At 48.8% G+C, this 24,103-nt stretch overlaps 1 protein-coding gene across 2 annotated transcripts in view; it reads right to left on the bottom strand.

Moving 5' to 3' along the window:
• The window catches only part of PACS1 (phosphofurin acidic cluster sorting protein 1), a 161,455-nt gene that overhangs the window by 12,711 nt on the left and 124,641 nt on the right, over positions 1-24,103 (bottom strand). For both annotated transcript variants that reach the window (XM_030811248.1, XM_030811249.1), the window contains exons 3-13: positions 21,711-21,800; positions 20,908-21,033; positions 15,786-15,930; positions 15,438-15,529; positions 15,274-15,354; positions 12,248-12,307; positions 11,264-11,424; positions 10,808-10,901; positions 4,458-4,538; positions 1,409-1,524; positions 1,132-1,267 (exon numbers count right to left, since the gene is read on the bottom strand). In XM_030811248.1, the coding sequence (XP_030667108.1) occupies positions 1,132-1,267; positions 1,409-1,524; positions 4,458-4,538; positions 10,808-10,901; positions 11,264-11,424; positions 12,248-12,307; positions 15,274-15,354; positions 15,438-15,529; positions 15,786-15,930; positions 20,908-21,033; positions 21,711-21,800 (1,182 nt within the window). The remainder of the gene's footprint in view (positions 1-1,131; positions 1,268-1,408; positions 1,525-4,457; positions 4,539-10,807; positions 10,902-11,263; positions 11,425-12,247; positions 12,308-15,273; positions 15,355-15,437; positions 15,530-15,785; positions 15,931-20,907; positions 21,034-21,710; positions 21,801-24,103) is intronic.

Here is a 24,103-nt window from a genome sequence, read left to right as displayed (position 1 = left end):
TTAGACAGAACAGATACGAGGACTTTGGGAGGGAGACTCAGTCTCCCACTGGCCAGACCAAGATGGAAAGGAGGAGAAAGAAGCAGCAAAGCGAGTCCCTAGAGGACACGTGGAGATGAGGAACAAAGCCACAGTGGTTGTCCTGCCAGGGCAGGTGGAGAGGATGGAGGTGCAGCAAGCCTCGCGGATGGGAAACGGTGTGGGTGGCAGGAGGAGCAGCAGTGTAAGAACCAGGAAGGGAGAGGCAGAGGGCAGCCACCAGGTGCTCAGAGAAACAGAAACGAGGGCAATAGGGAGAGAAATAATGAGAGTGGCAGCGAGTGCTGTGTGGGGACCTGCTGTCTGAGGGAACAAAAGGTATTTCAGGAGCAGTGATTAACAAGAAGGACAATACCTCACCCCAGGCACTGGGCTATTCTAGTCTCAAGTTCATTTTCAGCCATGTAATAGCATGGAGCTCAGGAGGCCACACTGACAATGCACTTGATAAGTTATCAGGGGAATAAACAGGCTGGCTGTTTAACCCTAGCAGAACTGGAACTGTGTAATGTGTGCTGGGAAAATCCCTGTCCCAGATCTCTGACACCACAGGCCTTCAAAAGGAGAACACAATTCCCGAGGACCAGTTCTTCTGACTTCTTCTCCAGCCCACTCTCAGGTCCTTCCATTGAAACAGTTTAACACTGTTGGCTTCCCGGCTTGAAAGCACGATGACCAACCATAGCAATACTCAGGTCGGGAGCTCAGGTCAGGGTGTCCCATGAGATCCAGAGGCTGCTGTCCTCTGCAACAGCGGATTCACGGCACAATCTCCAGACTGATGTCTGATGAAGGCAGAGACACTGGTGGTGTGGAATCGACACTCACAGCCATGACAGGCCAGGACCGCACTGCGTTTCTGGCTCCCCTACCTGCGCCCCAGAGGTCAGCGTGGAAGCCAGTTCCACGCTGGCAGTAAGCAAGGAATATAGGAGACCTCTCTAATTTAGTCTTTCTTCAAGAGTTTTTGTTCAGAGCATTTCCAAGTATTCCTCTTCTCTCCAACTAACTGTCCAAGGAAGCCAACAAAACAGAGCCTGAAGTTCAGGGAATCTCAGAGGGTCCTGGTGTTTTGGGGGCACCCAGAAGTACCTGCGTGCTGTGGCCCAGATCTGGGGAGCGCTCGCTGTCGGAACTGTTGGTCCTCTCACTTAGGGGCTTGGAGAGCTGCCGCTCCTTCAGGGGCGTGCTCCTCTTCTGCCGGGGTGTGTGCACCCCCTCCACTTTGCTGCCAGGGAGGTGGAAAAAGGGTGGTGAAATAGCCCCTCCAACCCCAAAGCTGCTGCCAGCCCCGCTTTCCCTCAGCTCCGAAGCCCACGCTAAGCACAGCTGCAGGCTGTACCCTCTGCTTCCTTTCCATCTGCAGTACCTGGGGGAGGCAGAGCCCTGGAGATCTGTTTTGCTGGACTTCATGGGAGTTTTGACTTTCTCCGGCACAACCAGACTCGTGCTGGCATCTCCAAACATGTCCTGGTCAGTGATTTCCTACCACGGAGGAGAGGAAACAGTGAAGATGACCTCCCACTCAGTGACCACCCAGGAGCCTCCTTGGACTGACCAGGCCCCATCACCATCCTGAGGAGAGAGTTACTCATTCTCTTTTCCCAAAAGCAAGTGGTCCTAAAGCCCCTGCCTCAGCCGAAGGAAAATCGCCACTGTTCACGGGTGACGAATACACCCCATATGGGCACCATATGCTGCAATCCAGTAAATAACCAGTTACAAATGACCTGCTGGCACACGAAGATTGGACTGATGATCTGCTGTCTCCAGGAGTGAAGAGGGGACCCCTAGATGCATCTCCCTGGTGCCCTGACCGGACCTTATCTGGTCTAGAAGACCAGGGAGGGCCATAGCCCCATTCCTTACCTTGGCCAAAGCCACCTGCATCTCCGTTGAGATTCTCCCTTCCTTCCTCGTCCCCATGCCACCACTGTCTGTCCCCACTCTGGCCACACTCTCACATCCACCCTCTCTATCCCACCTTCTGAGCCCAGGCCTTTGCCTTTCCTCAGATCACTTTTTTTTTTTTTTTTTGAGATGACTTTCACTCTTGTTGCCTAGGTTGGAGTGCAGTGGCGCAATCTTAGCGCAACCTTGGCTCACCGCAACCTCTGCCTCCCAAGTTCAAGCAATTCTCCTGCTTCAGCCTCCTGACTAGCTGGGATTACAAGCATGTGCCACCATACCTGGCTAATTTTGTATTTATTTTTTAGTAGAGACGGGGTTTCTCCATGTTGGTCAGGCTGGTCTCGAATTCCCGACATCCTTTTTTTATTTTATTTTATTTATTTATTTATTTATTTTATTTACTTTTGAGACGGAGTCTTGCTCTGTCACCCAGGCTGGAGTGCAGTGGCGTGATCTCAGCTCATTGCAAGCTCTGCCTCCCGGGTTCACGCCATTCTCCTGCCTCAGCCTCCTGAGTAGCTGGGACTACAGGCACCCGCCACCACGCCTGGCTAATTTTTTGTATTTTTAGTAGAGACGTGTTAGCCAGGATGGTCTCGATCTCCTGACCTCGTGATCCGCCCGCCTCGGCCTCCCAAAGTGCGAGGTTACAGGCATGAGCCACCGCCCCCAGCCTAATTCCTGACATCCTTTTAAATTTTTTTAGACAGGGTCTTGCTCTCTTGCACAGCCTGGAGTGCAGTGGCATGGTCTCAGCTCGCTGCAGCCTTGAACTCCTGGGCTCAAGTGGTTATCTTACCTCAGCCTTCCAAGTACAGGTGCATGCCAGCATGCCTGGCTAATTTTTTTGTATTACTATTTTTTTTTTTTTTTTATAGAGACGGGTTTTTCCATGTTGCCCGGGCTGGTCTTGAATCCCTAGGCTCAAACAATATGCCTGCCTCAGTCTCCCAAAAGTACTGGGATTACAGGTGTGAGCCACCACACCTGGCCAAGTCTGATTCTTTAGTGGGGCCTTTGAGGCCTGCCATGACCCAGCCTGGGCCACCTTTCTAAATTAATCTCCCATGCCTCCTCCCTGGGCCCACTACCTCCCTAATGCTCCAGCCCTCAGGGAGGACTCTGCTACCAATGCAGGCCGCGTACCTGCCTACTTCCCTGCCTCTGCCTGGACTTTATGTTTTCAAAATGTTTACTGAGGGCATAACTTCTATAAAGTAAGAAGCACAAATCTAGAATAGTCAACTTTAATTTTTATGCAAATATGCCCCCAGGTGACCATTAACCAGATCAAGACAGAACGTTCCAGCACTCCTGAGGGCTCCCTATGCCCCTCCATCTCCCCTGGGTAACACGTATGCTCACATCACCCTCATGGATTAGTTTGCCTGTTTGTGAGTTTCACAGAACTGGAATCCTATGGCGTGCATTTTTTGGCATTCGGCTTCTTTTACTCACTCAACATTAAATTGCTGAGATTTGGCCAGTCACTGAAGAGTTTTAATCAGGAAGTGACACAATTGGAATTTAATTTTGAAAAGGCTACACTGTACTTGCCATGTGCAGCATGGACTACGGTGGGGCCACAGTGGAAGCCGGATAATTCAGATTACTGGTGAACTAGAAAATATAAGTTAGGGTAGTGAGTTTCAAATTAATCTTGAATCAAGCCTAAATATATAGTATCTTTAATGTAGTCTTATTTACTATAGAAAACATAAGGCTAAAATAATTCTTTCACAGATTCTAGTCAACTCCAAGCAGGTCCCACCGTGAGGCTCGTCCCTAGATGGCATTCTGTAAAGTTCTCTGCTCCTTCCCCACAAGGGTCCTGCCTCTGGTCCCACGGGATGAACTTTGATGTAACCTGCAAAGCCCAGCTCAGATGTCGCTTCCCCAGTTTGCATCCCCTGTACCTCTCTGTGGAGGCCACAGAGAGGTACAGGGGATGCAAACTGTGGCTCGCTCATGTTTGCATCTTCAGTGTCCAGCACAAGCAGGTGCACAGTAAATGTTTCTGCAATTCGACCTGTAAAAAAACTGGGCATCCCAACCAACTCAATTCCACTTCACCGGGGCTTAGGCCTGCACTCCTGGGCAGCTCCAGCACCTCTTAGAACATGGACCAGTACCAGTCAGAGACTGAATGTTGTGGGTTGCCTGGCCACGGAAAGAGCAACATCCAATGAGGAAGGGATGATTTTCCAGGGAGAACGCTGGTGACAGATGGTGAGAAGTTTCCCCAACTAGCATTTGGTCAGCTCTTATTAAAGGGCAGAATGAGGACATTTCTGGTATACTAAGTTTGAGAGCAACCTGGTGTCTACACCAGCTAGTAGGTTGCATTCCACGGGTAAGGATTTCAGGAGAAAGAGAGTGCAGGACATTCATAAGCCTGTAGATTTAGGTGAAATTTCTACGGTGGTCCTGAAGGTCCTTCTGCCTTTATTTCTAAAGGGACAAACACTATTTGAAACAGCTGAAACAGGAAACTGACCCATACATACCAGAGTGTCTGTTTCAGTCAAGCTGTCATCTTGGTTTTTAATCCAAGTAGATTTAACTTTTTCTAGAGCAGCCAATTCCATCTGCAAAAATTATAAGAATTAGTTATCACTGATCCAAATAACTACCACTTTAATTTGTTTTACTAGGTCCCTATGAAGCTTAAAATACTTTCATTTAACCTCAAACCTCATAAAATCTTCAGGGCTTTTATCTTATGTGGGGGGGGGTACATTTCTGTGAAAAGCAGGTTTTGGAGGGATCAGTTATCTTTGTCATCAAGTCAATAACACGGAGATTCAGAACCCAGAAATTCTGACTCCACGAGATGTCACTAGGCAAGAGAAGCTCAAAATTTAGATGGCTTTGCTATTGCATCCATGAAGTCTTTGACCCTGGATCCAGTGAATACCCTTGCCCAGGAAGGACATAGAGGGGAGGCCTCCTTTGCTTGCCAGAGAAAGGAGTATGCTAGGTTCAGGTCTTTGATTTTGAGACTAAAGACATCCATGGTAGCCAAATGCTTTTTGCCTGGTGGCAACATCCAGAAAACCCTCTAACAGGATATACTAAGCAGAAAGACACCCAATGTTAAGTCATTTAGGTGTAAATTAATTCTCCATTTGACCCCAACTCTTATTAGCATTTCTCATAAATATTAAAAATTTCCTTTGCAAATATAGACACACAACCAGATTTTCGTATTTGTTAATATTGCTTCTTGCTGTGCAGACAGAAACTCAAAGTCACCAGCAGTGACTTGTGGGTTGTAGGTCTTAGATGCAGGGAAGGTACTGGCTTTAGTGAATCTTTTTGTTTCTTGTAGGGAACCACAGAGGCAGAAAGTATAAATGATATCCCACTTCCTCCCAATGACACAAAGTCCTTTCTCTGAGTCAATCATATAATACTGAGAAGCATCAGGCTAGTAAGTTCAGGGTCACCTGGTAAACTATGGAACAAGGATCACCACAGCAGGCTCCCTATGTCACACTCTAAACCAGGGTTCCTCCACCTTGGCACGACTGACATTTGGGGCTGGGTCATTCTTTATTGTGGGGGCCTGTCCTGTGTACTGTGGGATCTCTGGCAGCATCCCTGGCCTCTACTCACTAGGTGCTGGTAGTGGCAACTCTCCACTCCCTAATTTGTGACAAACAAAAATGTCTCCAATCATTGCCATATGTCTGGGAGGCAAAATCATCCCCAGTTGAGAACCCCTGCTCCAGGCCATTTGCAGGACTAACTCAGCATGCCTGAGCCAGACCCTGGGACCCCAGATCTTCAGACGGTTTGGCTTGTGTAATGGCTCACAGCCACAGAACAAGTTGCTTCCAGATTGCAGAGCTAGCTCATTTTCACCTTATCTATATGATCAGCCAATGTTGTTGTTGCTGTTGTTTTTTTGAGACTGAATCTCACTCTATTGCCCAGGCTGGGGTGTAGTGGTGTGATCTTGGCTCACTGCAACCTCTGCCTCCCGGGTTCAAGTGATTTTCCTGCCTCAGCTTCCTGATTAGCTGGGATTACAAGCGTCTGCCACCATGCCTGCATAATTTTTGTATTTTTAGCAGAAACAGGTTTTACTATGTCGATTGACCAGGCTGGTCTTGAACTCCTGACCTCAAGTGATCCGCCTGCCTCAGCCTCCCAAAGTGCTGGGATTACAGGTGTGAGCCACCACGCCCAGCCTCGGCCAACGTTAATAGAATCTAGAATCACAGAAAAGCTCTGGTTAGACCTGAGACTAAAGATAATTTCACTCCATTTTCGATCTCAATATGACAAATTAATTAAATGTGTTTTAAAGAGAATGAACTGGGTGATAACACAGGTCTGCTGGGAGGTTTTGAAGTAGCACGCCTTGTTGTTAAGCCATATGACAGCTACAGCATTGCTTCCATGTCAAAGCTGCAACATTTAGTAAGATCTTCCCCCCCCAGCTTTATTAAGCTATAATTGACAAATAAAAATTGTATATATTTACAGTATACAACATGTTTTGATGTATGGATACACTGTGAAATGATTAAATCAAGGTAATTAGCATATCCATCTCCTGATAATATCTTTAACTTGGATTGGGCTTAGAGGACACCTGCTAGCTATTTACTGGCTCTTCCAGATGTCCCAGACAATCCTCCTGGGGACAAATTCCCAACTTCACCACATTTCTCTTCCTGCTTCTATAAACACTAAAGGGCTTTTTCCCCCAAAAGATGCTGGAACACCAGCAGGACTCCAGCTGTGTCTGACCAAGTGTTTGGCATGGGATGTGGACGAGGCATCACTAGAGGTCCCAGAAGTCTGCACCACTGTGCTCATGGACAATGTCAGCTGCTGAAGGGTAAGAGTGTAGGCCCGCGTCAGAGAGAAGGGGGCAAGAGTGGGTAATGTGTACGCTATCATTTCATGAAGGACTAGGCTCTAATGCCATTATTTATAGTGCTGTGGAAATAGCGACTTGGCAGCAGGCAGTCCTGGCTGGAAGTCTGCATCTGTGGCTGCCCTAACTGAAGCACTGTCAGGGCTCATTGTTATCAGCTTGGAGAACCAAATTATGTTGCCATTGTGTGCTCAAGCCTTGGGAAAATTCAACAACTGGAATAATTTGTATCAGCAGAAATTCTTTCTGGTTCTAGCGATAAACTGAATCCTCTAAAATGTGGGGAACAAAAAGCAACATCAAGAAAAATAAACAAATAACAGTGCTAGGAAACCAGGGAAGAGAGGACACAAGTTGAGGTGGTGTGTGCACGCCTGCCTACATGTGCACAATCTCGTGGTTTTTCCTAATCCATTCAGAAGAAGTTCTCCATTTAAGAGCACAGCCTTGTTCTGCTGTTCCCAAAGCGCCTTTCATACCAAAGGATTCCAAAGTTTCACACCCACATCCAGACATATGGGGCTCTTCAAAATAGAAATATCAGCACAGAACCAGCAAAGTGAGTCTGAAACGTGGCCAAGGGAACCGGAATTTGAAGGACTCACTAAAAAGACATCTAGATTCTATCAATTTTAGGAGTCCACAACTGAAATGGCACTAAGGAATTATAATAATAAAAGCAATAGTAGTCGGTGAGCAATGAGCAGTGCTCCGTGTGCAATCAGTCAGTCAGGCACACCCCACGCGGCAGTCTGATGTGCATGATCCTGTTTCATCTCCTCACTACCTTGGGAGGCATGAGCTTTAACATGTACCTCGTAGATGAGGAAGCAAAGGCGTGGTAACATGCCCAAGATCACAGTCAGTGGAGTGGTGGAGTCAAGACTCAAACTCAGAAGCCCTACCCTGTGTAGGGCTTGCCAAATGTGTTTTTGCTCTGACAGGGGCCCTTAGGCCATCATATTATAAAGGCTGACACTCAACTGGCTTTTTTTTTTTTTTTTTTTTTGAGATGGAGTCTTGCTCTGTTACCCAGGCTGGAGTGCAGCGGCGGAATCTTGGCTCAATGCAACCTCTGCTTCCCAGGTTCAAGCAATTCTCTGCCTCAGCCTCGCGAGTAGCTGGGATTACAGGTGTGCACCACCATGCCTGGCTAATTTTGTATTTTTTGTAGAAACAGGGTTTTGCCATGTTGGCCAGGCTGGTCTCGAACTCCTGACCTCAAGTGATCCACCCACCTCGGCCTCCCAAAGTGCTGGGATTACAGGTGTGAGCCACCGTGTCCGCCCTCAATTGGCTTTTGAGCCAAATGGGCTCCTATACCGACACCACAACCCTACAGATGAGGCATCGAGGCTCAGAGTGTCTAGGTATTTTCTGTAAGTTTTATAAGTCAGGTAACTAACATTTATTGAACAGCCACAGTGTTAGGTGTTCTGCTTACTGCTTTTGGGGCACTGTCTCAGTAATTTAGTTACATTTTGTTACATTAGGGCACTTGCTCTACATTCCTGGAACACTGAGAAAGAGTCCTCCCTCAGCCAGCTCCCAGGTATCTTTCTAGAGTCACCCCATATAGTTAAGAGGGAATTTGGCTCTCATGGCCAGGGGTCGGGTTTGCCCACGTGGATGGTGTCAATTCAGCAGGGCCATTCAGCAGTTCCATGTGAGGAGAAGCAGCTCCAAGCCACGTCCTAAACACTAACACTAAAGAAAGTGAGGTGGCTGGGTACACACTGCACTCCAGCCTGGGGACTACAGCGAGACCCTATCTCAAAAAAAAAAAAAAAAAAAAAAAAAAAAAAAAAAAAAAAAAAAAAAAAAAAAAAAAAAGGCCAGGCACAGAGGCTCAAGCCTCTAATCCCAGCACTTTGGGAAGCTGAGGCGGGTGGATCACCTGTCAGGAGTTTGAGACCAGCCTGGCCAACATGGTGAAACCCCATCTCTACTAAAAATACAAAAATTAGCCGGGTGTGGGTGGCACGCGCCTGCAGTCCCAGCTACTCGGGAGGCTGAGGCAGGAGAATCGCTGGCACCCAGGAGGTGCAGGTTGCAGTGAGCCGAGATCACTCCATTGCACTCCTGCCTGGGCGATAAGAGCGAAACTCCAACTCAAATAAAATAAAATAAAAAATAAATTTAGAAAGGGTTTTTTTTTTTTTTAAAGCGAGGTCTCCTCAGTTCTTGGATCCCCATGAACCCGGCCTGGAACGGCGTCTAGGGTGCAGGGTCTGCAGGGGCAGGCCTGGGGTTTCTCCCAGGGAGGAGTCTATTTGGGCTGCAGTTTCCCACTCATTGCCTCACTAACATCACGTGGGGCGCTGTCCTAAGCAGGAAGAGCGGTGAGCTGGGAGAGAGCCCCACCTGGTGGCAGCAGGCAGAAGGGCAGCCAGGGGATGCCCCAAGAGAAGGTGATTTCCAGGACAGGCACCTGCCCTTTCAGACCCGTGCTTTTCAGCGGTAGAGGCCTCTCCTGTTTCCTATCATGTCCGCACAATTACTACCGATCTGCAGGGCGAGTTTGGTATTCCCCCTGGTGAACCATGACTAGGCTTCATCTGCCAGTAAAGCAGGTGAACAGGAGGACTTAAAGGATTTGTTTCTTTGATCTACAGAAAAGACACTGGGCTTTGGAGGGCAAATCCTAAGCTGGGCACTCACATCGCGACAACGCTCACTTGCCTTCCATTGTAAACGAAGGAAGAGCAGCTTCCTAGGGCCTGAGGTCACTTCAGGCTCACACCCACCCCTGCCTGTGATCTGCTGAGGGAGCAGGGCCTTTCTAGGAGGGGTGGAGCAAGGCCCAGGTCATGGCTCCGGCTGCTACAGTACATGCCCCCTTTTCCCCTTGCTCACCAGGAAAAATGGAAACCTCTTGACTGAATTATAAATTTTCTCGGGGCACTGCTCCCCTCTATGGATTCTTGGCCCAACAAAGCCTACTAGGGCCTCCTGAGCACATCTCAGTGGCTCCCCTCCTCTCCATACCTGCTCCTTCCCCAGCCTGGTGCGGGGCCACTCACCACTGGCCAAACGCCCACTCCATGCCACACTCTCAGCTACCACAGAACAGACATGAAGGGAGAGGTTTTTGTTTGTTGAGATAAGGTCTTGTTCTGTCACCTAGGCTGGAGAGCAGTGATGCGATCACAGCTCACCGCAGCCTCTGCCTCTTGGGCTCAAGGGATCCTCCTGCCTCAGCCTCCCGAGTAGCTGGGTCTACAGACGTGCACCACCATGCCTGGCTAACTTTTGCATTTTTCGTAGAGACGGGCTTTCGCCATGTTGCCCAGGCTGGTTTCGAACTCCTGGGCTCAAGTGATCCACCCGCCTTGGCCTCCCAAAGGGCTGGGATTATACATCTGAGTCACCGCGCCCAGCAGAGGGGGAGACTGTATGTGTTCTGAGAGGGAAGTCTCTGGGCCATGGCAGAAACAGACCAAAAGGAACAACCCGGCCTGACACAGCAATGACCCAAAAGAGCTAAGCTCCCAGCCAGACTGAGGGGAGGAAAACTGAGGCTGAAACAAGATGAGGCCATTTTCTTTCTTTCTTTTTTTTTTTTTTTTTTGAGGGAGTCTCGCTCTGTCGCCAGGCTGGAGTGCAGTGGCTCAATCTTGGCTCGCTGCAACCTCTGCCTCCTGGCTTCAAGTGATTCTCCTGCCTCAGGCTCCTGAGTAGCTGGGACTACAGGTGCACACCACCAGGCCCAGGTAATTTTTGTATTTTTAGTAGAGATGGGGTGTCACCATGTTGGCCAGGATGCTCTCGATCTCTTGACCTCATAATCTGCCCAACTCCACCTCCCAAAGTGCTAGGGTAACAGTCGTGATCCACCGTGCCCAGCCAATGGGGCCACTTTTCTAAGGTCACAACATGAGCCCTGATCAGAGATGCAGAGGGCTGGAGCGCCAAGCCCTGACATGCCACGGTCCCGCCCCGTCCCGCAGCCGCGGTCGCGCTCACAGGGCTGGTGGTGTCTTTTCCAAGGCTGCCCTTGCTGTTGAGGCTGCCAATCTCCGTCTGGGAGCTGGACTGCGACATCCCCTCAAAGAAAGGCCTGCGGTGAAGAGCACAGCCAGGGTCAGTGCTGCCAGGGCTCAGAACAGCACGCCGGGAGAGCTGAGTGGAGCTGGCATTCAGGGCGGGTCAACAAGCTACGGGTGTCCAGAACGCCCGGTGAGCAGGGAAGTGCAGGGTGAAGAGGCGGGGTGGGTCAGGAGAGGGGGTACTTCCTGAGAGTCCTATAGGACTTCTTTCAGTGAGAGGCAAAACAGTGACCTTCTCCAAGAGAGCCAGAGGTTCAGAAAGGATGAAGGATCAAGATTCCCTGGTAATAGAGGGGACAGCGAGGGAGGGGCCAGGAGACTGCTATGGCCAGGAAGGAGAGTCCGGAGGCCAGCTACAGAGAGGGGGGCTCACTTGAGCTTGGGCTTTGGAGTGCTGAGGATGCTTTCTGTCTCCTCCATCTCAGGGCCACTGTCGCTGGGGTTGTACATCTCCAGACTGTCATACAATTCATCCAAGTCCTCTTCCACCTCCCGGATCTGCTCGCGGGACACATGCTCCAGCCCAAAGCCCACCTGCAGGGAAAAAAGAGTCTCTGAATTTAGGGTCATCCCTATTAACAATTTTGGTCGACGAGCAGCTCCTTTCTCTTGGGCCACCCTTATAGTCCTGCTTAAGGGACACGCCAGAGCTTCACACTGGCTGGAGTAACCTTCACGTCATTTCCACGATCCAGTCTGAGGGCGGGGACATGGTGAGGCCACCTTCCCCCCAAGTTCCTGCCACCACTCCACACTGTGAAGCTGTGCCAGGAGGGACAGCTGAGGAATCCCAAGGCCCAACGCCCGTGTGGGCTCTTCTTACCCTCCTTACAGCCCACAGGAAGGCAAAGCAATCGCTCTCAATAATTTTCATCTTTATCCCTGTTAGCCCACTGAGAGGCCTGTGGAAACGGGCCCCTCCCGGAGCCCAGGGAAAAGACTGCTCCTCTCTCAGCGGCCCATTCCTGGTTATTCCAGGGCTGACCACCAAGGACATTTCCACCTCACAAGCTGCTGCTCACTGATGTTCCCGTGGGATAAGAGGGGAAATTAAGTGACAACCGCAGCAGCATCCGCCGGGTCTGTCCCTGTATTGCACGCCAGAGGCTTGGGCATCACCAAGGGTCGGGTGTAGATGTGCTGTCCTGCGTTGTGTGCATAGCCTCTTTCTCTCCTCCGCTCGCTTAAGTCCTTCTTAGCTACCCTCTCCCTTAGGGCTCTGCCAGGTATGCCACGGGGAGCAGGAATATTAATCCTGGAATCCTGACACTCAGTGGCAATAGAGTGTACTCCAGGGATACTGGGTGAAACCCGGGGAATTCTACTCACCATTAACCTTGGGAGTAAGAGGCCATACCTCATCTGAAACTTTAAACCGCTTCAGGAGGGCCACAAACTTCTGTTTGATGTTAGGTTGCTGTAGGGACAAATCGCACGATAGTTCTCAGCAACGTCCACTTGGGGTCAACTCAAGTCAATAAACACCCACCAGAGCCCACTTTCATGACAAGCTATGGGAGGACACGAAGACTGGAGGACTTGGTCTCTGCCCTTGGCACTCAAAGCCTGTCAGGAAGACAGGCCAAATTCCAGTGTAGCTCCTGGGCCTTGGGTGCAGCTGCGGGGAGAAGGAATGTCTATCCCCAGGTCCTCCACCCCCCTGTACCCCAACACCTCCCAAATATGGGTCTCCAGCTCATCTCTTTCTCTTGCCCTTTGGATTCACAGTGCCCACCGCTGACTCCTACGTGCACATGCACAGTGCGGGCACCTCAGCCTTACCACCTCCACGGTGGAATGCAGCGTCTTCTCTTTGCACTCCGATCCTCTTACTGATGTCGCCAACACACCTGAACCCACATCTACACCTGGAGTCTCTCCTCGTTCTCCCCGCAGGCCCATTCTAGCTACCCCAGATCCTCCCTTTTCCATCTGTGACACCACTGTTTCCAGTCAGGCCTTTCTCCTCGCCTCTCTGGGATCATAGCAACAGCCTTCAGCTGACATCTCATACCCTGCCCGCTTGTTTCTGGTCTTGTTCCCTCCACAGCCCACAGTGGTCCTTCCGAGTGCAAACCTGCTCATGCTACCCTCTGACTAGAAGTCTTCATTGGCCTCCACTACTTGAACAGAGCTCAGCAGTCAGGCCTGTACGTGTCCGAAGCCTGGGTCTGCCTGTTTCTAGCCTTATCTCTCTATTTGACCCTTCACACCCCATAGTCAAGTGGAAACTCACTGCCTCGAGTTCCTGGGAAAAACTGCATGCTGTTGTACTGGGCCTTTTTTTTTTTTTTTTGAGATACAGTCTTGCTCTGTCGCCAGGCTGGAGTGCAGTGGGGTGATCTCGGATCACTGCAACCTCTGCCTCCCTGGTTCAAGTGACTCTCCTGCCTCAGCCTCCTGAGTAGCTTGGATTACAGGCACGTGCCACCACACCAAGCTAATTTTTGTATTTTTAGGAGAGACAGGGTTTCACCATGTTGGCCAGGATGGTCTCGATCTCCTGACCTCATGATGCGCCTGCCTCGGCTTCCTAAAGTGCTGGGATTATAGGCGTGAGCCACAGCACTGTACTGGGCCTTTATACAGGGTATCTTCTGCCTTGAATAAAAATTTTCCCCCAATCCACTCGGTGAAGTTTTATTTCAAAAAACCCATCTCTCAGCATCTCATCTGGGAAGCTGTCCTGGCACTCCTGGGACAGGTGGCCACAGTCCCTTGGTGTCATTGCAAAGCTCTGTCTTATGGCACCTGTCCTACTGGGCTGTAATTATTTGTTGAAATGTGTGGTGTCACTAGACGCTGTGCACTTGATGGCATGGACTGGGCCTTATCTCTCTGTCTCTGGGCACGATGCTTAGCTTGTGGTTATATGTACTTCCTGCCTGAATGACAGACTCGCCATCTGGGGATGAAAACAATGAACTTGCGAGGCTGACAGGTGCTCAAAGAAAGGGCAGAAAGGACATTCACAGCAGAGAAAAAAAGTCAAGCTCCCAGTGACAGAGCAGCACGAGACATGTTCAGAGAAGGTCAAATACATCTGTGTTCTTGGTGGGAGAGAAGAATGCGCATGTACAGAGGAGATAGGCACTAAGGGAGGTCACTAAGTCTCTGGGATAGAACTGGAAAGTGCCTGCAGCTTAAAAAAACACCTCAGGGGGAGTGAACATTAGCAGGAACACTGAACTCCGGTCGTGTGCCAGGGTCATGACAAGGAGGAGACCCCACATAGGAAGAGGTGACTTATGAAGCTCTGGGGGCACCCGCTGGGAAGAAAATAGGGCCGCTTTCTGGTTACAGAGCAGGAAAAAGAAAGACTCAGCAGCAGGGGCTGACTAGAGAGAGATCCTACCGCCACTCCCTATTTCCAGAGTGCAATGGAGGTCAAGCATTTGGGGCACTGGTGACATACCTTATGGGGAGCATTTGGAGCACCAATCAAGAGGTGGATACCTGAGGACAAGGAAAAAGTCCTCCCGCTCCCTAGTTGCTGACTGGATGGGAAATCCAGGTCACAGTCTCACGGATTTACCTGAAGTCCAGTGACACCTCAGTGTGATGGAAGAGGTGACAGCATCTGGCCTCCGTTTCATCCCTGAAGGGGTGGGCATCTTGGCTCTCAGGGGGTTGGTCCCTAGGCTAGCTCTGCACTGGGGAGAATCAGGATGCCTCTGGGGAAATGGAGCCGTGAATTCCCCTTCGGAAATGCTCCCAGCACTTCTGGCCCTCCCACACTTCATGCAGGCACTCCAGAATCTGTCAAAGACCACCTAGGAATTCAGGTTTTTAGCTTCTCAGTTCAGGACTCAAATGTCATCAAAACAGTGACTCTTGAGGAAGTCTTATGGAGGAAAAGTATCAAAAGGCACCTGTTCTCCAAGGTTATGGATCCGTTAAGGCAGGAATGATATCTGATGTAATTAAAGCTTAGCAAGCCCAGGGTCATAGGAGCACCCCACAACTAGCCTATTATCTCTGCATAAGTTCAGCACATGATTAAAACTAGTGCTACTCCTAGAGGGAGCTGGCTTTCTCCTTGCAGAGGACAGCATGTGACATGAAGCAGCCACTGGAGTGGGTGGGAGGCGGTCTGTTCCCTGACAGACCACTATCTGTTCTGAATTCTACAAGAAGGGTTCTCCTCCTTTTTTCTATCTGACGATAACCCGAAGGATATAACACTCTTATCAGTAACTGTGGTTCCCAACAACAGTGAGTCTAATTGGGCGGTGGTGAGGATATAGAGTGTGCATCGGAATTGTTGAAGGGATGACCCTGTGTTGATTTTAAGAAGCCTCCACTAGGCCTGAATATGCTGCTGCCAACCTACCCCCAGACTGAAAATCTTAGCCAACCACTCCCCAGACCTTTGAGGCTCACCCTTGTGATGGCAGAGGTTGAAGTTAGTTTCCTCCGGGTCTTCTTCACTTTCCGGAGATCTTCGTCTTCGTAGAACAAGTCCTAAGTGGGTACAGGGACAGAATGAGTGTGGGAAACCCCAGGAGCTTCTTGGACACGCCATGTGAGGGACCACGGAAAGTTACCTGCCCATGCAATGGATCATCGCTGCCTTCCTGTTCTGATGAGAAACTCTCTTCCTCTTCCTCAGAATAATTGTCAATATCAGGAGAACGATCTGCAACAGACACCCGAGTAAGATAACCTTGCAATGGGAAGATCTGACCTAAGAGACTTCGATGGGCTGGAATCAATGGTTCTCTTTGGGTGGAAACACAGCCAGGGTGGAGGGGAGGGCCAGGGCCAAAGCCACATTTTACTTTCAGGGGTCTCTAAAGGTCTCTTGCCCAGGAACATCTTGGGCACTGTCTTGTTCAGCTTTCCCAGGATGGGCTCCCTCTTCGTAGGGTCTCCAGATGCTGCATGCATCTTACCAGAGAGCTTGGATTTGATTCCTTCATGGTCAATGGGCTGGCTGGACAGGGAGTAGATCTTTATTTCTGCCACAGGCACAGAGACATCCTTCACATTGCTGTGTAGGCCAAGCACCAGTGCGCCTTCATTAGGATGCTGCATCACCTAGGAGCCAGGGGAGGTGGTGGAGGCGTGTTACTACAGAGGCACCTGGAGAAACACAGCCAAGGAACGCACAAGCCCCCCAGTGGCAATGGCATTCTGCTGATATGTTTTCTTCCTTATTTTCAAATCCATGCCTACTGTCCTACTGCTTCACGGTCTTACTTAGTTTATTATTATTATTATTATTATTTTATTTTATTTTTTTTTTTTGAGACGGAGTCTCTCACTGTCGCCCAGGCTGGAGTGCAGTGACGTGATCTCGGCTCACTACAACCTCTGCCTCCCAGGTTCAAGCAATTCTCCTGCCTCAGCCTCCCAAGTAGCTGGGATTACAGGCGTCTGCTACCACGCTCAGCTAATATTTTTTGCATTTTTAGTAGAGACAGGGTTTCACTATGTTGGCCAGGCTGGTCTCAAACTCCTGACCTCGTGATCTGCCCGCCTCGGCCTCCCAAGTGCTGGGATTACAAGTGTGAGCCACTGCACCCAGCCTGTTTTTTATTATTTAAGGACGGTCTCACTCTGTCACCCAGGCTGGCACGCACTGGTGTGATCACAGCTCACTACAGTCTCGACCTCCCAGGCTCAAGTGATCCTCCCGTCTCAGCCTCAGTTGCTGGGACCACAGGCACATACCACCATGCCTGGCTAATTTTTAAATTTTATGTAGAGATGGGGTCTCACTATGTTGCCCAGGCTGATCTTGAACTCCTGGGCTCAAGCAATCCTCCTGCCTTGGCCTCCCAAAGTGCTGGGATTACAGGCATGAGCCACTGCACTTGGCCTAAGGTCTTAACTTTAAAATTATCCCCAGAAGTGCTGGTCAGGGCCATGTGCTTAAAGATAACAATAACGATTGAAAATGGCTGCTCAGGCTGGGTGCGGTGGCTCACACCTGTAATCCCAGCACTTTGGGAGGCTGAAGCAGGCGGATCACAAGGTCAGGAGATCAAGACCATCCTGGCTAACACAGTGAAACCCTGTCTCTACTAAAAATACAAAAAATTAGCCAGGCGTGGTGGTGGGCGCCTATAGTCCTAGCTACTCCAGAGGCTGAGGCAGGAGAATCGCTTGACCCCAGGAGGCAGAGGTTGCAGTGAGTCGTGATCGTGCCATTGCACTCCAGCCTGGGTCACAGAGCAACACTCCGTCTAAAAAAAAAGAAAAGAAAAGAAAAGAAAATGCTTGCTCGGCCAGGCACAGTGGCCTGTTCCTGCAATCCCAGCACGTTGGGAGGCTGAGGTGGGCAGATTGCTTGAGTCCAGGAGTTTGAGACCAGCCTGAGCAACATGGTGAAACCCTGTCTCTACTAAAAATAAAAAAATCAGCTGGGTATGGTGGTGCATGCCTGTAGTTGCAGCTACTCAGGAGGCTGAGATGGGAGAATCACCTGAGCCCAGGAAGTCAAGGCTGTAGTGAGCTGTGATTGCACCACTGCATTCCAGCCTGGGTGACAGAGTGAGACTCTATCTCGAAAAAAAAAAAAAAAGAAGAAGAAAGAAAAGAAAAAGAAAGAAGGAAGAAAGAAAGGGAGAGAGAGAGAGAGAAGGAAGGAAGGAAGGAAGGAAGGAAGGAAGGAAGGAAGGAAGGAAGGAAGGAAGATGGAGGGAGGGAGGGAAAGGAAGGAAAAGAGAAAGGAAGGAAGGAAGTTGGAGGGAGGGAGGGAAAGGAAAGGAAGGAAAGGAAAGAAAGGAAGACGGAAGGAAGGAAGAAAGGAAGGAAGGAAGGAAAGAAGGAAAGAAAGAAATGGTTGCTAATCTCTAGGACTAATTTTAGTGTAAGTCCTTCACAGAGAAACTCGCTCTTGAGTCTGGGTGAGGCCAGGCCTATAGGTGGTGGTCGCCTGTCACTGGCAATGAGGAAAAGGAGCCCAGTCTACAGGGAATGGCAGAGCCTGGCGTAGCAGGGGCAGTGGGTGCTGGTGGGAATTCACTGTCCCCTGTCTCCACACTGACACAAACACTGACTGAGCAGGACAGAAAGACAGGCTGGGACTATCTCAAATTTTCTATCATGGCCACAGAATTGTTCCTATTTAATTTACTAAAGTACAGAAATAATTTTAAAAACAGATTAGTGGCTGCTTTCTTCTTCCCGTTAGGATTGAGAGGAACTGCCTGGCACACAGGGAGCTGCACCAGTGAGTACATGCATTGAGAATAATCACAGCCTGACTTCTTTTTTTTTTTTTTTGAGATGGAGTCTCGCTTGATCACCCAGGCTGGAGTGCAGTGGCGCGTTCTTGGCTCACTGCAAGCTCCGCCTCCTGGGTTCACGCCATTCTCCTGCCTCAGCCTCCCGAGTAGCTGCGCCCACCACCACGCCTGGCTAATTTTTTGTATTTTTAGTAGAGATGGGGTTTCACCGTGTTAGCCAGGATGGTTTCAATCTCCTGACCTCGTGATCCGCCTGCCTCAGCCTCCCAAAGTGCTGGGATTACAGGCGTGAGCCACTGTGCCCGGCCCACAGCCTGACTTCTTACTATTCCAAAAGGGAATTAGAAACATGGAGAAAGAAAAGCTATAAAAAGGCATTGGGTTAGAACTGAAATTATCGATGTGTGCTCACGGTTAGATAGATCTGGACCTAGACCTGAAAGGAGCTGTGATGTGTGTGTAGACACGAGCACATGTGTGCATACAGACAGATCTTTCTCAGCTCTGTCTGCTCAGTGGGAGTGGATGACACCCAGCTGGGGACATGGGCACTCCTGGTACCCAGATCTTGGTTTCTGAACACCATTCTCCACTGAAAAGAACCAGGGCTCCTCGGAGAATCTGCTCATTCTGGGAGCTGGGTCAGGGAAAGTACAAGATGAGCCTGAAATGTTTTGTACCAGAAAGTATGGCAGGATGTAAAGAATGATGAGACACAGTACTAAGGACTCGAAGCCGGCATGAAGGGGCTCCCATGGGCCAAATCTGATAAGTTTGTGCATCAAAATAAAAAAATGTAGTACAGATGCAGCCCCATCAAATAAAACAGGAATCCACGGTCCATAACTGACACAAATAAATGAGAGCAAAGGAAAAGCACTATCTTACTAAAGAAAGCCAATTAATGAGGCCGGGAGCAATGGCTCACACCTGTAATCCCAGCACTTTGGGAGGCCAAAGCAGGCGGATCACTTGAGGCCAGGAGTTCAAGACCAGCCTGGACAACAAGGTGAAACCCCATCTCTACTAAAAACACAAAAAAATTAGCTGGGCATGGTGGCGGGCCCCTGTAATCCCAGCTACTCTGGAGGTTGACGCAGGAGAATCGCTGGAACCCGGGAGGTAGAGGTTGCAGTGAGCCGAGATTGTGCCAGCGCACTCCAGCCTGGGTGATGAAGTGAGACTCTGTCTCAAAAATAAATAAATAAATAAAGCCAATTAATAAATATGTAAGGAATGGTGGGATTAGAAATTCACTGTCTGGTAAGCATCAAAGTATAGTGATGAACAATTCAGCCAAGAATCATGAATAGATGCTAAAACTAGTGGGTGGAATGTGACAAGGAAAAAGATAGTTACCTATCTTTTTCTCCCCATAATATATTTATTGCCTCGAAAATATTTTTTTCCAGTAAGTACAAAATGCTTATTAATTAACTTTGTGGTGGAAAAACCCTGCAGACTCCCTGTTAACCAAGTGATAATATCGGGCCGGCACAGAGGCTCATGCCTGTAATCCCAGCACTTTGGGAGGCCAAGGAGGGAGGATTGCTTGAGCCTGGGAGTTTGAGACCAGCCTGGACAACAGAGCAAGACCTCGTCTCTAAAAAAAAAAAAAAAAAAAAAAAAAGTAAACGCCGGGTGCAGTGGCTCACGCCTGTAATCCTAGCACTTTGGGAGGCCAAGGTGGGTGGATCACAAGGTCAGGAGACTGAGACCATCCTGGCCAACATGGTGAAACCCCGTCTCTACTAAAAATACAAAAAAAAAAAAAAAAAAAATTAGCTGGGCATGGTGGTGCACGCCTGTAGTCCCAGCTACTCAGGAGGCTAAGGCAGGAGAATGACTTGAACCCAGGAGGCGGGGGTTTCAGTGAGCCAAGACTGTGCCACTGCACTCCAGCCTGGCGACAGAGCAAGACTCCGTCTCAAAAAAAAAAAAAGTAAAGATAAAAAAAATTAAAAGTTAATATCCCCAGGAAAGGAACCAATTGCTATCAGGTGCTGCCTAAGCTGCACTGAGAACAGAGTACTTCTGTGGTAATGCTGCCAGAAACACACAGGTAGAATCTAATCTTGAGGCAACATCAGGCAAACCTGGACTGAGGAGTATTCAAAAAAGTAACCAGCCTGTGCGCTTAAAAAAAGTCAAGGTCACGAAAGGTAAGGAAAACCTAGGGGCTGCTGCAGACTGAAGGGGACGAAGGACACAGTGATATGCGGCACGTAATCCTAGATCAGAACCCAGGCCCATAAAGGGTATCACTGAGACACTCAGCACAATCCGAACAGAGACTGTGGGTTAGACGGCAATCTTATCTCAATGTTAGTGTCCTGATCTTGATGGTGGCAGGGAGTTTAGGCAGCAGAGTATTCTGATGTTAAGGAAATTAACATGGTGCAGTATTAACGTGTAATGGGGCATAGTGCCTGCAACCTACTCTCAGATGGCTCAGAAAATAATACCTATCAACATATCTATGAGGAAAGCATAAGAAATGTGGTGATATGTTAAAGAACTTGGATGAATCCACATATGGGAATTCTTTGTACTATTCTTGCAACTTTTCTGAAAGTTTGAAATTTTATGTAATTTTTTGAGTTTTACCTTTTTAAAAATTAAAACTTTTCATGAAGGAGAAAGTACTTGATAAAAACAAGTATACTCTGAATTTCCAGCAAATAATTAACTTGTAAAACAGAATTAAGCACCTAGCCAGCAGGCTGGGAAAATCATCTGGAAGGCTCAACTGGCTGGGCTGGGGTCTCCCTTGGGCTCTGTGACTCAAAGGCCAACAGTCTGGAGACTGTGTTCCTCTCACCTCTGCCATGTTGATGAGTCCCACAGCCAAGGTCTTATAGCCCAAGATGGTCCGATTCTTGTAACGTTTTCTCCTTTGAAGCATGATCTGCAGCTTGTTGGCATCTCGCTTAAGGAAATGAGGGTACTACGAAATACAAAACAGAGTCGAGCATGGTTAATGAGCAGCTGGTCCTTGAGGGGTTCTAGAGGACACAGTCTTTCTGTGCTTCAATTCTTCCTGTCTCTAAAAGGGGGCAGTCAGGGTTGAAAGGAGAGCCATGAAGTTGCTGCTGGTGGAGCTGACTCGGCTTGATGCCTGGCTTCCATGCCACAGCTCTGGGGTCCACACCTGTTCATAAAACTGTCTCTTCCCTTGCCACTTTATCAAGTGTTTTCTCCGTGTGTTTCAATTCGGGCATGGAATTACTGGAATTATGATGAGAGGGACACCGACTAGGAGGGATACGGAGTAGAGGGGAAGGACGGAGATCCCGATGTGGAGGCTGAAGGTGGCGCGGTTCATGGGGTGTGCGAGGATCACTAAGGAGATGTGATGTGGTGCAGCAGATGGCTAACAGTGTTAGCCAAGGCAGAGGAAGGGAAGGGGCCACGGTGCCTACCCAGGTTTCCACACCCTTACCGTGGCTGGCTAAAGGGTTGCTTTGGCCCTCCAGGCCAGCCATACAACTCCAGGTGACTTTTATTCATTCCTGCCCAAGTTGGGGAATGGGGGCTCTGGGATAAAAGTCTCTGGGTTAGAGGACTGTCTGGCGACTAGCCAGGATATAACATGTTAGGGGCCTAAGATTAGGAGAGTCTCACCTGAAGGGAGAAGGTTAATTGGAGCTCTGTTTCCACCAGTCCACTAGCTGGAAGGACGATCTCGTTGGAGCGAAGAATTCTTTTTGAACCCTGAAACCGAGAAGAAAAGTCTGTTTGGCCAGGTGCAGTGGCTCATGCCATTAATCCCAGCAGTTTGGGAGGCTGAGGCAGAAGGACTGCTTGGACTCAGGAGTTTGAGACCAGCCTGGGGCAACATAGTGAGACTCCTGTTTCGACAAAAAATAAAAAAATTTACTGGGTGTGGTGGTACACATGCCTGCAGTCCCAGCTACTCAAGAGGCTGAGGTGCGAGGATCACTTGATCCCGGGAGTTCGAGCCCGCAGTGAGTCATGATCCTGCCACTGCACTCCAGCCTGGGTGACAGAGGGAGACCCTGTCTCAAATAATATTAATAATAAAAAGAAAAAAAAATCTGTCAAAGCTGTGTCACCAAAAATCAGACCAAAAGAAATACTATGTTTGCAAACAACTTCTAAACTCTACAAGCATTCTTTAAAAAAAAAAAAAAAATTAAATTTGTTTTTTTGAGATGAGTCTCATTCTGTCGCCCAGGCTGGACTGCAGCGGTGTGATCTCGGCTCACTGCAACCTCCACCTCCTGGGTTCAAGTGATTCTCCTGCCTCAGCCTCCTGAGAAGCTGGGACTACAGGCACCTGCCACAGTGCCTGGCTAATTTTTTTGTATTTTTAGTAGAGACAGGGTTTCACCATGTGCTGGCCTTGAACTCCTGACCTCAGATGATTGGCTCACTTCAGCCTCCCAAAGTGCTGGGATTACAGGCGTGAGTCACCGCACCCGGCCCAAACATTCTTACCAGTCCAAATATTTCATGAGTCTTTACTGTACTTATTTGAATCAAGCCTCTACCATAAGTCTGATTTTACATGTATGATGCTGCAGGGTGCATAAAAGGTTATCACAGCAAAATGATTTGTTAATGTCCGTGAGTTCCCAGCACTCCTGGGGAAGAGGCCGGTAGTGTCAGCCCCCAGGGTGTGTATGACCCTCCCTGCCCACTGTTCCTTTTTTTTCTCCCAGGAACTTCCTTTTTAACCTCCCTGCTCTCCAAACCTAATATTTGGGTTAGACAGCCCTCTTACTGCCATGTTGGCCAGGCTGGCCTCAAACTCCTGACTTCAAGTGATCCTCCCTCTGACTCCCCAGGCATACTGTCTTGTCTCTGGGCCTTTTCATGTGCTTTTCTCCTCTTCTTGGACGCTTTTTTAGCTTCTGAACACAAGTAACCAACTCATCTTTCAGGTCTCAGCTGAATTTTTTTTTTCCAGGAACTTCCTCTTTAACCTCCCCACCTCCAAACCTAGTATTTGGGTTAGACAGCCCTCTTACTGCCAGTTACTGAATCTCACTGAACTTCGAGATCCATGAGACAAAGATATGTCTTGTTCAATATGATTCCCAGCACACAAATAAACGGTGTTGAATAAATTTGTCTTAAAAAAATCAAGTTTTAAAATTAATACCAATAATAAAAAAAACCCACAACATCCACAGTTGGTAAGATCGTGGTAGGATTTCCAAATTCATTCATTGTTGAAGCAAAGTAAATTGCAATAACCCTTTTAGAAAGTAGCCTGGCAATAAAGAAACATTTCCATTCAAAAATTGTAATCCAAAAAAATAAATTCTAAGGGCATGATTTTTATACATTATTTTCTTTTTTCCCCCTTGATCCCTTGACCTTGGAGGGAATGATTTTTTTCTTTTTCTTTTTTTTTTTTTTAAATAAAAAGACGAGGTGTCACTATGTTGCCCAGGCTGGTCTTTAACTTCTGAGCTCAAATGATCTTCCCACTTCAGCCTCCCAAAGTGCTAGGATTATAGGCCACCATGCTGGGCTGGGAATGAGTTCTAAAAGGAAGCAAATCTGTAAACAAGGAGCTGTTCATTGAAACACTATTTTTACTATTTTTATTTTTTATTTGTAGAGACGGGGTATCACTACATTGCCCAGGTTGGTCTTGAATTCCTGGGCTCAAGGGATCCTCTTGCCATAGCCTCCCAAAGTGCTGGGATTACAGATTTGAGCCCCACACCCATCCCTGTTTATAATTAATGACAAATTTTTGAGCTGCTCATCTCTCACGTGTCTTCGGCAAAGCTGTGATTATGCTGGGAGCTGTTTCTGTTGAAATGGTAGTATCCCTTAGGGGAAAATTCCACACGTGGAAAAATGCCTCGGCCACTCATGAGGCCAAAATGAGACCAAGGAAGTGGAGCCCTGCTGGTTATGTCATTCTATAGCGATGCTGCCTATGGGTAACGGCCACAGGGAGAAGGCTGGGTATAAAATCAGCAGAAGGCTGGGTGTGGTGGCGCCTGTAATCCCAGCACTTTGGGAGGCTGAGGTGG

Source organism: Nomascus leucogenys, chromosome 4 (genome assembly GCF_006542625.1).
Source record: "Nomascus leucogenys isolate Asia chromosome 4, Asia_NLE_v1, whole genome shotgun sequence".
NCBI lineage: Eukaryota > Metazoa > Chordata > Mammalia > Primates > Hylobatidae > Nomascus > Nomascus leucogenys.
Note: the sequence above shows the minus strand (reverse complement) of the source record. Positions and strands in the feature narration are given on the sequence as shown.